Raw genomic sequence first — 15,877 nt, 5'->3', positions numbered from 1 at the left:
TGATAACTACAGCTCGTAAGTATTAAATTTACCTGAGATCCCAGTGCAAAGTAAATATATGACTGGCTTACAAGTGCTACCTAGAAATTAAAGTGTATTTTACATTTTAGTATTTATTTTAAATTTACCTCATAGCAAAATAATTACAATGATATAGTCACATAGTCTAGCATCGCAATGATAAAAATAAAAGATGCTGAAACCTGTGACTCTCTGTTGCAGTTCCTGCATAGCTGGGGAACCACTGGTTGTAAACCATTGTTACATAGTAAAACTTATTCTGGAGCAGATCTATAAAGTCTCATTTTATAGAATAGTCCTTTGTTTGAAAGCAATGCAATTTTACAATTTTGTAAGCTCAGCCATCGGCAAGAACCCTAAACAAAATATGTAATGTCTTATGAGTAGTTTGTATCAGTTATAGTTTTTTAGAAAGTATGCGACACATTTCTAATGTAATTACAATTATGTATATAAACTTAGCTTGGCATTATCAACTGGAATTATCTGCTTGTACAATTAATATTTTCTTCTGATAGCAATTGTCATCTGCAACCTGCCTTGTGAGAATGGCAAATGTTATTTCAAGCCTGGAACTATGACGCCTGTCTGTCTGTGCAACAATGGCTATTTTCCTGATCCTTCACAGTCAGAGAGAATATGTTTAGGTGAGTTTAGACACTTAGTTTTGCACTTCGGTAGGAACAATTAACCATTCAATATAATCTATCAATCTGTTTATCTGTCTTAAAAAAAACCCAGAAAGCTGAAGCAACAAATGCTTAATGCATATACGTTCGTACCAGCCCACAGATTGTAACTCAACAACCACAAGAGACACAAGAAATCCAGAAAAGAGGGCAGCACTCAAAACAGGGTCCATATTAAAAAAATGTTTTATTCGTCCTTGTAAATAAACATTTTTGCTCAAATATAGATAAAGCTTGACAAAAGTTCACATGTATTTGTGCCAAAACGTTGCCACCTGTTCACAAGAGCCATTGAAATACTACTTTTTATAGAACCTGTTTTGAGTATTGCCCACTTTTTTGTATCTATCTATCTATCTATCTATCTATCTATCTATCTATCTATCTATCTATCTATCTATCTATCATCTATCTATCTAGTCTTCGCCATTTAGTGATTCTAGACCAGATCTACTTTCGTGACTTTCAGATATCAATGAATGTGAACAGAAACCCTGTGATCAGTTCTGCTCCAACACTATCGGTGGATATACGTGCTCATGTCAAGATGGTTACACTCCAAATCCAGTCAGCCCTACACAGTGCATCCGTAAGGCTAAACTTTAACTCTAATTTAATAAAGCTTTTTAATGAATCATAGAGCTGTAATCAAAATGACATCAAATCATGAAAGGTTGAATAAGATATATTCAATATAAGGTTATTGCTTTACGATCATAGTAATGCAGATTATTAGTAAGCTGCACCAGTATAGAATATATTTTACCTCTATGCACCCAGACCTCAGTCACAATCCTTTTATATTGTAGAATTTACCACTATTGATTGACAGTAACAGAAAAATCTCCTAACAACAAGGTGTTTTTCCCTGTAGCCCAAATTCAACTGTATACAAGTATCGTGTTCTATATAGTTTATGATCCTGTTTCCATATTCTGTTTCTCGTTCCTCTTATGTCATATGAAATAATCCAATTTATTATTGTTTATTAGAAAATGATTATTGCAAGAATTTGCCTTGTGCCCATGGCCTGTGCAATAATGGACTACATGGATTTACCTGCTCCTGTTTCAGTGGATGGGAGGGACAAACTTGTAACACAGGTAAGAAAAAAGTGTTTCCAAATGGAATAATAAATAATGGTCATGATTAGTGATTTGTTGAAGCTACTTTTTATTTGTCTTGTGGTATTTACCGACTTTTTCATGCGAAATTCGGTGCACATGGTTCATGAATTTAGCGCAAAATAAAAAATGCTATTTATTTTTGTCTTTAGCCGTTTTTTGTGATTTTTCAGCACCAAAAGTTGCAAAAATGTGCCAAATTGAAAACTCCTTCAGAAACCGTACTCTGGGGGAGGGGAAAGGAGTAAGATGCGCCAAAATAATACATCATTTGGTAGAATTTGCATTTCATGAATCTGTCTAAAACATCTGGAAAGGCACAGTTGTTGAGGAAAAATGAAAATAGACTTAAAAATGAGATATAACTTAAAGTGGTACAAAAAGAATAGAGAATAGGGTACAAATATTAAAGCCACTAAAAGAGAGCAAATTACTCCAGAAAAGTGGAGAAAAAGCAGTGATGATTCAGAGCTTATGAATAGTGATGGGTGAACCCAAGGATATTTTGGTGTTGCAGGTTTGGCTGAACATTTTTAAAAAGTTTGGTTCAGGTACCAGAACGGTACCCGAACTCAAACCCGAACCCAGACCCTATTCAAAAGAGTGGAGAGCCCGAACATCTGTTCGTGTTCAGCAGCCTGACCATCCAGTGTTTCCCACGCTGTCATCTGTGTGACAGCGTGAGAAACACTGGCTCTGTTCGGTGGTAACCTTTCAAGTTGCCGGCAGTCAGAGCGTTGCAGTTCCCATGCTGTCGTATAGATGACAGTATGTGAGCCAGCAGCTGTGGCGGTAAAAAATGTTACCGTTGGTCACAGGCGTAGGATGATGAGAGTACACGTCCTCTTGGTATTGCTAATAGCAGCGAGAACAGGCATACAATGATGAGAGTATTAATTAGCCGGCGCCTGTGCAATAAATCAAAAGATTGTGTGGGGTCTCCTCCATTTTTGATAAACAGCACAGGCAAAACTGACAGCTGTGGGCTGCGTTATCTTAGCTGGTTATCAAAATTAGATGGGTCCCCCACACCATTTTTTTTGTCGTTTAAATAAACATTTTACAAAATAACCTAGGGTTCCCCCCAATTTTGACCACCAGCCAACCTAAAGCAAACAGCTGGGGGCTGGTATTCTCAGATTGGGAAGTGGCCATTGATATTGCCCCTCCCTAGTCTAAGAATAGCTGGCAGCAGAAAAGGCCCATCTTTTAAATGTACCAATTCTGGTAAATATATGCAACCCCATAGTCAGATTGTAATAAAGAAGCACAGCCAGAATAAAGTCCTGTATTTGAAACAAAACTCTTTTACCCATTTATTTAAAAAAATTAAGAATGATAAAGCACCATATAATAGATAACAGATAATTCATATGTCCCATGATGCTCTCCAACTCTGCTACATCTGGATTTCATGATTGAGCAGTGGCATGGTGCAACTGCTCAGCAGTGAATCCAAGAGAACTCAGCTGCAGCTCCGAGCAGTGACGTCAATAAGCTGAGAGGAGTTCATAGTCAATGAACTCCAGTGACCTCACTGACATCAGCCTTGGCTGCTAGATAACTTTCTCTAAAACAGTGTGGAGATCCCTCTATTTTTGATAACCAGCCAAGATAATGCTGACAGCTGAGGGCGGCAACGGGATCGGGCATTCAATGATGAGAGTAGTACTCTCGGTTACAGCTGCTGGTTCACATGCTGATATTTGTATGACAGCGTGGGAACTGCAGTGCACTGACCAGCCCTGATGAACTTTCCACCAATCAGAATTGGTATTTCTTGCGCTGTCACACAGATGACAGAGTGGGAAACACCGGATGTTCAGGCTGCCGATCCTGAACAGTAACACAGACTTTAGGGAGAAGTCCGTGTCTGGGGACCAGGCAAGTACACTATGTGTTCAGTACAGACCTCAAACTTTACTGCTCGGGTTCACCCATTCCTACTATTGAATTGGATATAAATTTTATATAGCTGGGCTGTTGGTTACTGGATTGGATTAATACATTATGTGGAATTTTATTATCATGGATTTCAGTCTTTATTTCTATTTTCTTCAATAGATATTAATGAATGTACTAGAAACAACCCCTGTGCTAGAGGCACCTGTATTAACACCGTTGGCTCTTACACATGTCAGTGTATACCCGGATGGACAGGACCGCAGTGTACTATGGGTAAGATGGTGATGATGGTTTTCTTTTTCATGCATATACATGTATCACCAGCTCCTTAAGAGTATGGGCAGCACGGTGGCTTAGTGGTTAGCACTGCAGCCTTGCAGTGCTGGAGTCCTGGGTCCAAATCCCACCAAGGACAACATCTGCAAAGAGTTTGTATGTTCTCGCCGTGTTTGCGTGGGGTTCCTTCGGGCAACTCCGGTTTCCTCCCACATTCCAAACACATACTGATAGGGAATTTAGATTGTGAGCCCCATTGGGGACAGCGATGATAATGTCTGTAAAGAGCTGCGGAATATGTTAGCGCTATATAAAAAAATAAAGACTATTATTATGTGCACACGTTAAGTATTTGGTGAAGAAATTTCTGCCCCATTTCAGCATTTCTTGACAGGACATAGGCTGGGTTCACACTGCGTTAGCAGCAGCCCGTTCAGCACATACGCTAACGGGCTTCTGTTAACGCAAGTGCCGACGATTACATCGCGCTAGCGCAGATAGAGCATCTGCTAGCTCTATCTGCGCTAACAGTGACGGACCCGAAAACACTGCAGCCTGTGTCTCAGGGTCCGTCACTCAATGACGGCACATCCCTAGCGCACGCCCATTGTGGGCATGCACTAGCGATGCGTCCGACATTGCAGTCAATGGCGGCCATAACGGACTACGTTACACTGCGTTTATGCCGCGGTGTAACGTAGTCCGTCTAACGGATACCATTAACCCAATAGGAACCCAGCCGTATGCTATGGTGTTTTTTCTCCTTTTTTTACTTGCGCTTCTGGTGCAGATTTTTGCCCATTCTTTAGTATTGGTGAGATCTGCAGCAAAAACACCAAAAGATTTGACACGTGTGGACTTAAATCTGCATCAAATCTTCAAGTCACAAATAAGCAACGTGTGCATGAGATGTCAGGATTCTCATTCACTTTGCTGGAATAAGGAAACCTTTCAGGTTTTGTGACACATCTGCACTAAAAAATGCAGCAAAAACACAATATGTGCACATAGCCTAATATTAACTTTCATAACCAGTGAACTCCACAGATTATATTACTTCTGAGCAGATTCCATCCCTTGACTAGTAATATTATGGCTAACAGGATCCTAACAGCACCTGGAATATAGAAACCTTTTTGTTAGTAGGAGTAGGAAAAATCTTTTCAGAAATTCTGATGTCCTCATGAACTGCAGTTGAAAAGGAGCATGGTTATTGTTAGAGATGTTTCCCCACTGTCTAACTAAAAGCATAGTACACTGTCCAAATAGCTTTAGGATTTTCTTATTTCCTAACAATTGTGATATTAGTTGCTTAGTGTTAATAAAAAGGAACATAATATTATATAAACTTATGATTTGTTTACCATCTTCCTGAACCGCAATAATATGATAATAGTCATCCTCGGCATGATCAGTAAATGTGTGAAACAGAGAGGAGCCATCAGCAGGTAGCAGTGACACCCCTCACCTCACCCCTGCAGCCAGGATAGTCCTGATAGAGATGTCCATCAAATCCCAGGAAATGACACAACTTGTGAAATGACCTTATTTTGTAATCAAGGTGCAGAAATGGGCAGGTTTATCTAATAAAATGTTGTTGTACAGTAGTCTATGCCGTGATTGTTTTATTATGATGAATACATAAACATTGCTAATAATTGTATTTCTTTTCTTACCACAGATGTGGATGAGTGTTCAGCAAATCCCAATCCGTGTCGAAATGGGTTATGCATTAACACTTTTGGAAGTTATTTCTGTAATTGCTATTCTGGCTACACTGGTGTAAACTGTGCTGTAGGTAAGAAACAGTCTCCTATTAAACTTTTATAACTATACTAGCTGTTTCCAGCCAGCTAACGCTCGGCATGCTCATTGCTATCTAATTAACGCTGTTAGTGATTAAGCTAAAGTAAATAATGACAACATTCAATAGCGCTTACGCAGGTGGTAAATTAACTTAAAATGAAATTAATAACAATAATAATAATTAAAAATCAAAATAATACTAATACATTTTATTCACAGTGTAAAATCAAAAGCAAACTGGATTTGTGTCGTAATATGTGGGGACAGAGCCTCGTGTGGTAATGTGTGGGGATGCAGCCTCATGTGGTAATGTGTGAGGACGGAGCCTCGTGTGGTAATGTGTGGGGACGGAGCCTAGTATGGTAATGTGTGGGGACAGAGCCTTGTGTGGTAATGTGTGGGGACAGAGCCTCGTGTGGTAATGTGTGAGGATGGAGCCTCGTATGGTAATGTGTGGGGACAGAGCCTTGTGTGGTAATGTGTGGGTATGGAGCATGGTAATGTGGGGGGACGGAACCTCGTGTGGTAATGTGTGGGGACAGAGCCTCGTGTGGTAATGTGTGAGGACGGAGCCTCGTAAGGTAATGTGTGGGGACAGAGCCTTGTGTGGTAATGTGTGTGTACGGAGCATGGTAATGTGGTGGGGGGGCGGGATTATGTGTGGTAATGTGGTGGGGGGCGGGATTATGTGTGGTAATGTGGTGGGGGGGCGGGATTATGTGTGGTAATGTGGTGGGGGGTGGGATTATGTGTGGTAATGTGGTGGGGGGCGGATTATGTGTGGTAATGTGGGGGGTGGGATTATGTGTGGAAATGTGGGGGGGCGGGATTGTGTGGTAATGTGGTGGGGGGGCGGGATTATGTGTGGTAATGTGGTGGGGGACAGGATTGTGTGTGGTAATGTGGTGGGGGCGGGAATGTGTGTGGTAATGGGGTGGGGTGGCGGGATTGTGTGTGGTGATGTGGTGGGGGCGGGATTGTGTGTGGTAATGGGGTGGGAGGCAGGATTGTGTGTGGTGATGTGGGGGGGCGGAGCTACTGTGCAGGGGGCGGGATTAGCGAGTAATCACGATGCCTCTTATATATATAGATATGTATAAGATTTGTATTAGGTTATTTAGATATATACACTTTGAGAAATGTACCTAAATCTACATCAAGCTTTCATACAAGTCCTTAAAGTAGATAAACAGAACCAATGAAATCAAATGAGTAAAAAATATTAGACTTTGCCATTTTTTACATAAAGAAAATGGTCCAATATCAAAAGTCAAAAGCATGTGAACCTTTAGGTAATGTTCACATGTTTAGTAGTCAGTGTTTTGCATCAGTATCTGTAAGCCAAAACCAGGAGTGGTTGAAAAATACAGAAGTGGTGACGGGTTTCTAATAATTTTCCTCAGATTGTCTCACTCCTGATTTTGACTTTCAAATACTAAGGTAAAATGCTGACCAAATACTGAACGTGTGAACATGGCCTAAGGATTGAAAGCAAATAATTTAAAGATTACATTACATTCTGCTGTTTTCAATCAATGGGATGACAATCAGTTATAATTGGGCATCTTATTTTATTTAAAGAAGACAGATTTATGAAATCTGATCCTTACATCTTTACACATAATTGTGTAAATGTTTAATGGCACAAACAGAGGAAATTTCTGAGTACCTCAGAAAAAAAGTTGTCGGTCCTCATCAGACTGAGAAAGGTTACAAAACTATTGGTAAAGAGTTTGAACTTCATCAATCCACACTCAAGCAGGTTATATACAAAGAGAGGAAATAAAAGACCATTATTACCCACTCAAGGAGTGGTCGACCAACAAGAGCAAGTCATCTAAGGCCACGTTCACACGTTGAGTAATTGGTGAGTTTTGTACCTTAGTATTTGTAAGCCAAAACCAGGAGTGGGTAAAAAATACAGAAATGGTGATGTGTTTCTATTATACCTTTCCTCTGATTGTTCCACTCCTGGTTTTGGCTTACAATTAGGCCTTTCTCACATTAGTTAATATTAATGCCCTGGAGTCCACCATCAGGAGAACACTGAACAACAATTGTGTGCATGTCAGGATTGCAAGAAGAAAGTCAGTGCTCTCCAAACTTAACATTGTTGCCATCTGCAGTTTACTAAAGACCACCTGGACAAGCCAGAGGGCTACTGGAACAATGTTTTGTGGATGGATGACACCAAAATAGACTTTTTTTGTTTTAACTGGGATACATTATTTTTGGAAAAAGAAAAACACCTCATTACAACATAGAACATCATATAATCTTTAAAACATGATAATAGTATCTTCTTTGGGGACTGTTTTGCTATATCTGGACCAGGATGACTCGTCATCATTGATGGAACAATGAATTCTGAATTATACCAGCAAATTCTAAATTAAAATGTCAGAACATCTCTCCATTAGCTGTATCTCAATAACACTGGTCATGCAGCAAGACAATGACCCAAAGCACACAAGTTGCTCTGTAAAAGAAGAGAAGAATAAACCTATTTTGGTATGGCCAAGTGAAAGTATAGAACATAATCCTATAGAAATGTTGTGGAAGGGCCTTAATGTTTGGGGAAGAAGACACACCAACATAATACAATTAAATCTGCTTTATAAGGAGGAAATTTCTAATGTGTAGGTTTTATAAACAATTATCAGAAGCATTGAGATGGGGTTATTGCTTCACAAGTGGTGGGTCATACAGGCTCGGACTGGCCCATAGGGGCCCCCAACCCCACTGTATGGGCAGCACTTGGCATAATTCCCATGATTCAAACTGTACAGAAAAAAGCAGCATCTCATTATTCATTAACGAAATTGCCTAGTTTATTATTATATAGAGATATAGGTACATTTGTAAAATAGGGTAGTGTATTATTTGTATACAGGTGAAAAGTGCCCCCCCAAGTCAATATTACTGGTGGGCCGACACTGAGGTCATACCAGATACTGATGGCTTCACATACATCATGCAAAAATATGGAAAATTCTAAAGGTTTCTTAAACTTTCAAGCACTACTTTTAATACTGTGAACTGTACAACCTTAATAATGTTGGACTGCAGAATTAACCAAATTATTGTATTAAAGGGAACCTATCACCCCGTTTTTTTCGGTATGAGATAAAAATACTGTTAAATAGGGCCTGAGCTGTGCATTACAATAGTGTAGTTTGTGGACCCCGATTCCCCACCTATGCTGCCGAAATACGTTACCAAAGTAGTCGTTTTCGCCTGTCAATCAGGCTGGTCAGGTCGGATGGGCGTGGTTTCTTCCCCCAGATATTGCGTAGTTTTCCGTTGGTGGCGTAGTGGTGTGCGCATGTCCAAGGTCCCGAATCCTGCACAGGGGTGTAAAAATAGCAGCGATGTCCGTTATTCCATTGGTGATCGGTGGGCGCGGCCATCTTGCTTTGGCCGCGCGTGCGCAGAAGCGGCGCTCTGCTGGCCGCGGCTTCAGGAAAATGGCCGCGGGATTCCGCGCGTGCGCAGATGGATATCGCAGCAGCCATTTTCCTGAAGCCGCGGCCAGCAGAGCGCCGCTTCTGCGCACGCGCGGCCAAAGCAAGATGGCCGCGCCCACCGATCACCAATGGAATAACGGACATCGCTGCTATTTTTACACCCCTGTGCAGGATTCGGGACCTTGGACATGCGCACACCACTACGCCACCAACGGAAAACTACGCAATATCTGGGGGAAGAAACCACGCCCATCCGACCTGACCAGCCTGATTGACAGGCGAAAACGACTACTTTGGTAACGTATTTCGGCAGCATAGGTGGGGAATCGGGGTCCACAAACTACACTATTGTAATGCACAGCTCAGGCCCTATTTAACAGTATTTTTATCTCATACCGAAAAAAACGGGGTGATAGGTTCCCTTTAAGAAGTTTGTTAACGTATGGTGACAACCTGAAATATAATTTTTCTCAATCAATAAACCACTTCTGCTGGCTCCTGAACTCACTATTGACTCAAGAAAAACAACTGAAATGAATTGTGGTCAAAGCTGGATTTCCAGCATAATGAGATGTCAGGTTAAGCAACCTATTATAGTCTATGGAGTCTATGAATTGGGAGTAGGAGGGGATGAGTAGCATTCAGCACTATGAGAGACCAGGCAGACACCTCCTTCAGGGGAGAAATCATAAAGACAAATCGAGTGAACAGTCACATCACATATGCAAATTACACAATGAACAAAATACTAATATATACAAAAAATAACTATAATCTGTATATACAGATGAGAAAACATCACATAATGGCTGGCAATATCGTTATTCCTCACACACACAAACAGCCTATTCTGAGAAGTTACTTGAAATGACAGACATGGCCGATTCTGGCTTTCATGCTGCCTAAACTGAACATTTAATTGGCGCCTCTCCCACGGTGCAATATACACCTGCAGTGAATAAATGTGATTCTCATCGGTTTTCGGGTTTTATTTTTATGACGTTCATTGTGACTGGAATCATGCCAGTTATGAATATTACACTGCAGAATATTATATTTAGTGACCATTGGATCCTTCTATTTTTCCCTCTCATTTGTGTTTTGTCTTGTATTGTTTTGCTCTACCATTTTACCATCTGTTTTTGTGTTTTCTTGACTATTGTAATTTTCTTATATCATTACAAACTTATTGAGTTCATGTTTTGAGCTTATCCTTGTTATATATGTAAGAATATAGCAAACATTTAAAGGGAATCTCTCAGCAGGTTTTTGCTATTTAAAGGGAACCTGTCACCCCCAAAATCGATGGTGAGGTAAGCTCACCATCATCAGGGGCTTATCTACAGCATTCTGGAATGCTGTAGATAAGCCCCTGGTGTTACCTAAAAGAGGAGAAAAAGAGGTTAGATTATACTCACCTGGGAGGGTCCCGCTGCGGTCCGGGTCCGATGGGTGTCTCAGGTCCGGTCCAGCGCCTCCCATCTTCATTCCATGACGTCCTCTTCTGGTCTTCATGCTGTGGCTCCGGCACAGACATACTTTGTCTGCCCTGTTGAGGGCAGAGCAAAGTACTGCAGTGCGCAGGCGCTGGGCCTCTCTGACCTTTCCCGGTGCCTACGCACTGCAGTACTTTGCTCTGCCCTCAACAGGGCAGACAAAGTATGTCTGTGCCGGAGCCGCAGCGTGAAGACCAGAAGAGGATGTCATCTGATGAAGAAAGGAAGTGCCGGACTGGACCTGAGACACCCATCGGACATGGACCACAGCGGGACCGCCCCGGGTGAGTATAATCTAACGTCTTTTTCTCCTCTTTTAGGTAACACCGGGGGCTTATCTACAGCATTATAGAATGCTGTAGATAAGCCCCTGATGATGGTGGGCTTACCTCACTATCGATTTTTGGGGTGACAGGTTCCCTTTAATCTGAGCATAATATAGGGCAAGAATGGCTGATTCCAGGGATGTGTCACTTAATAGGCTGTTTGTTGTAGTGTCAATACAAACATCATTATATCATCTGGAGATTATCACATCTCACATGCTCAGCCCAAAAGTATTAACTCTCTACGTACATCAGAGAAACAGGGCATCTCCTACTGACACCCATGTTGCTCTTGGCTGTGCTTTCTCATGGTTATTCCCTATTTTAATAGGTACTTGTAAGTTGCTTTCAGCCATGTCCTACACATGGCTCCAGTATTGACAATATTCACTGGGGTCCCCACAAGTCTCATTTTTTGACTAATTTCTTTCTTTCTTACATACAAACAAACACCATACACCTCTTTCCCCTGTATCTATTCACATGCTCTATATTGTATTACGTGAATTTCGGGATATAAGGGGCCCTGTGTCTTCCTAACATTGCTGTTTTCTTTACTTATTGAATAAGGATTTTTCCTATTAGTTTATAATTCTATATGGATATTATTGGACATTATTGTCGTGTATCCTCATATGAGGGGGTTTAGGGACATTTATTTCCTGTATAACACATGGAGGCAGTACTGAAAAGAGCTGTAATTTATTAGCATATCATCCCAGTCACTAGGGAATCTATTATTATTATTATTATTGTAGTAAAAAATGGTGTATAATCGCCGCGCTAGCTGAACTGTAGTAGGGACACAGCAAAGGTGAATTGTCCCGAAACTGGATTAGATCAAGTTTGCTACGTACTCACTTGTTTGCATAAGTGGCATAAAAATATGTAGGTCAATCAGGAATTATTTCCGGGCTGGTACAGCTATTGAGAGGGTTAAAAAGTTATACTGTGTTACGCTTGAGGTATTATTTAATTGTGTCAAGTGTGAACAGTATACTATGATCGTAGATATAGAAATGTACTTACTAATGATCACGTTGGTGGTATAGCGTGTATATCGAAACCCGTGCAGGGGATAGTGGATAAGCGGTATAATATTGCTCTGCCGGCTTTGGAAATGCTGTCAATGAGGAAGAATATTGCGGCGTTTTAGCGGTCAAGACAGAAGCCTCAGTTGTGCATAAACCAGAATATCCTAGTAGTGCAGTTGGGTCAATGTAAGATGAGTCAGATTTATGAGTAGACTAATCCGGTGCACATGTGAGAGTAAGTACAGAAGTCCACTTACTTGTGGTACCGTTACGATACTGCGTGCACTGCAGGACTTGGAGGGTTGGTGAGTAGGCAGTTGCTGAGCCGGGGTTCGGCGTTGGAGGGACACTGCTGGTGAGGAGGAGTGTTACCGCTGGAGGCGGCAAGATGAGAAGCCTCTGGAGTGCAGAGGGATGCCAGTAGCCTGCGTGCTCCGGCCATGAGCAACGGTAGGATGCGGCGTACGGGGTGGGCGGAGCTATGTGTGACGTCACAGATAGGCGAGGACGGGAGCTAGGTTGGGACACTACCAACGCGTTTCGAGAGGTGTCTCCTCTCTTCATCAACACAGAACCTATTCTAATCACCAGCAGCTTCTGAACCAGTTCCCCTACCCCATGGTGGTAAGCGCCAGTGCTTTATTTTAGTTCATATTATTATTATTGCATTTTTTCTCACAGATATTAATGAATGCCTGAGTAACCCATGTAGGAACGGAGCCACCTGTAATGATTTACCCAACAGTTTCTCCTGCTCCTGTGTTCCTGGATTCACTGGCAGATTCTGCGAAATAAGTGAGTACCTGACAGACAGAGGGGGATTCCGTAACTGTTATTTCATCTTTATTGATGAAAACTTAATGTTCTCTTGCAGATATTAATGACTGCACCAGGACGTCATGTAGTAATGGAGGAGTCTGTATTGACTTGGTAAATGACTTCATCTGCTCATGTCCTTCTAACTGGAAAGGGAAAACTTGCAGTGAAGGTAATACACTATTATTATTCTTTTATGTTATGGTAAGAGATTAAGACATTTGACTCCTTCCCTTGGTAGCCAATTTGTTTTTTTTTTTGTCTTATTTTTTCTGAACCTTTTTTAAATAACCAAATATGTTAACAAACAGAGTAGGGGAAAATGGTAAAAACTTTCCAAGTGCGGTGAAATATTGAAACCCCACCCCCCACAATTCCACCATTAGTTTTTTGGGTTTTACTATTAGGGGGCTAATTGTGACAAAAATATAACTCAGAAACCATGATTTTCCAAGTCAGTACAATTCAAGAGATAACGAACGTGTCATTTTCTCTTATTGGCTTAAAATACCATTATCATCAAGGGAGCTGTGCAGGGTTTTTTCTTTTGCATGGCGAGCTGGTGTTTTTATTCATATAATTTTGGAGTACATATTATGCTTTTTTTTGCTTATAAGTACATTTTTTGTGCTATTACAGTGTTTTACTGATCAGTTTAATTCATTTTGTATAGAACTTTCTTAGATGCCGTGATACCAAATATGTATATATGTTTATTTTGACATTTCTTTCTTTTTTAACTGGGGAAATGGGGATGGGGAGTTTATTTAATATTTTTTAAAACTTTTTTTTACTTTTTAATTTATTTCTTAGTCCCTTTAGGGGACTGGAATCTGCGATCATTTGATCACTTGTACTATATTCAGCAATACCACAATATTCCTCTATACAGTGAACATCAATGTCTCCTATGATGCCCAGCCAGAGGCATAGGGGCCTGTAGCCAGCTCCCGGTAGTCAAAGCAACCCATCCTTTCCCTGAAATTACATTATAAGGGAGTAGTGTTAGAGGCAGATGCCTTCTATATAATATAGCCAGCATCTGCCCTATATGCAGCGGTTCCTGTTTCTAAGCCAAGGCCCTGACAGGCTCATGACGTATATATCTGTGATGGAGAGTGACATGGGTTAATCTATATTAAATCTCTAATTTATTACTGTCCATGCTTTCCAGATGTGGATGAATGCACAACTGGACGTCAATTGTGCAGCCCTAACGCCATCTGTACTAACACCCCAGGGTCATATTATTGCACTTGTAACTCTGGATATACCGGTGACGGATTTACCTGTAAAGGTATGAAGTGGAATTTTATATTTCCCTATACTCAGCATACTCTTTTTTCCCAGCATAGTTAATCTTAATTTAATACTGATATAAATCTATAATTTACATTATTATATTATCTTTATCACAGAGGTCAGATTGTTTGAATACACAAGTGGAAGAAGAGCTACATTGCGCTATCAAGACTTTGTTTCTCCAATGATTGACATCCCGACAGGTTTTCCATTTGGTGCATCATTTTACAGCACGTTATATGTAAGTTGTAGATTTCCAGCAATTAATGAGTTACACACTACTAGCAAGTAACCAATCATAACTGCAATACAACATCTACAGTTAGGTCCATATATATTTGGACAAAGACAGCATTTTTCTTATTTTGGTTACAGACATTACCACAATGAATTTTAAACAAAACAATTCAGATGCAGTTCAAGTTCAGACTTTCAGCTTTCATTTGAGGGTATCCACATTAAAATTGGATGAAGGGTTTAGGAGTTTCAGCTCCTTAACATGTGCCACCCTGTTTTTAAAGGGACCAAAAGTAATTGGACAGATTCAATAATTTTAAATAAAATGTTCATTTTTAATACTTGGTTGAAAACCCTTTGTTGGCAATGACTGCCTGAAGTCTTGAACTCATGGACATCACCAGACGCTGTGTTTCCTCCTTTTTGATGCTCTGCCAGGCCTTCACTGCGGTGGTTTTCAGTTGCTGTTTGTTTGTGGGCCTTTCTGTCTGAAGTTTAGTCTTTAACAAGTGAAAGACATGATTAATTGGGTTGAGATCAGGTGACTGACTTGGCCATTCAAGAATATTCCACTTCTTTGCTTTAATAAACTCCTGGGTTGCTTTGACTTTATGTTTTGGGTCATTGTCCATCTGTAGTATGAAACGACGACCAATCAGTTTGGCTGCATTTGGCTGGATCTGAGCACACAGTATGTCTCTGAATACCTCAGAATTCATTCGGCTGCTTCTGTCCTGTGACACATCATCAATAAACACTAGTGACCCAGTGCCACTGGCAGCCATGCATGCCCAAGCCATCACACTGCCTCCGCCGTGTTTTACAGATGATGTGGTATGCTTTGGATCATGAGCTGTACCACGCCTTCACCATACTTTTCTCTTTCCATAATTGTGGTAGAGGTTGATCTTGGTTTCATCTGTCCAAACAATGTTCTTCCAGAACTGTGCTGGCTTTTTTAGATGTTTTTTAGCAAAGTCCAGTCTAGCCTTTTTCTTCTTGATGCTTATGAGTGGCTTGCACCGTGCAGTGAACCCTCTGTATTTACTTCCATGCAGTCTTCTCTTTATGGTAGATTTGGATATTGATACGCCGACCTCCTGGAGAGTGTTGGTTACTTGGTTGGCTGTTGTGAAGGGGTTTCTCTTCACCATGGAGATTATTCTGCGATCATCCACCACTGTTGTCTTCCGTGGGCGCCCAGGTCTTTTTGCATTGATGAGTTCACCAGTGCTTTATTTGTTTCTCAGGATGTACCAAACTGTAGATTTTGCCACTCCTAATATTGTAGCAATTTCTCGGATGGGTTTTTTTCTGTTTTCGCAGCTCAAGGATGGCTTGTTTCACCTGCATGGAGAGCTCCTTTGAACGCATGTTT

At 40.8% G+C, this 15,877-nt stretch overlaps 1 protein-coding gene across 1 annotated transcript in view; it reads left to right on the top strand.

Moving 5' to 3' along the window:
• Positions 1-473: 473 nt before the first annotated feature.
• Positions 474-15,877, top strand: part of LOC143803981 (uncharacterized) — a 521,136-nt gene continuing 505,732 nt past the window's right edge. Inside the window, exons 1-9 of the mRNA XM_077281733.1 lie at positions 474-668; positions 1,180-1,299; positions 1,703-1,813; positions 3,899-4,012; positions 5,697-5,813; positions 12,826-12,939; positions 13,019-13,132; positions 14,135-14,257; positions 14,379-14,503. Coding sequence (XP_077137848.1) covers positions 599-668; positions 1,180-1,299; positions 1,703-1,813; positions 3,899-4,012; positions 5,697-5,813; positions 12,826-12,939; positions 13,019-13,132; positions 14,135-14,257; positions 14,379-14,503 — 1,008 coding nt within the window. The 5' untranslated portion in view covers positions 474-598. The remainder of the gene's footprint in view (positions 669-1,179; positions 1,300-1,702; positions 1,814-3,898; positions 4,013-5,696; positions 5,814-12,825; positions 12,940-13,018; positions 13,133-14,134; positions 14,258-14,378; positions 14,504-15,877) is intronic.

Source organism: Ranitomeya variabilis, chromosome 2 (assembly GCF_051348905.1).
Source record: "Ranitomeya variabilis isolate aRanVar5 chromosome 2, aRanVar5.hap1, whole genome shotgun sequence".
NCBI lineage: Eukaryota > Metazoa > Chordata > Amphibia > Anura > Dendrobatidae > Ranitomeya > Ranitomeya variabilis.
Note: the sequence above shows the minus strand (reverse complement) of the source record. Positions and strands in the feature narration are given on the sequence as shown.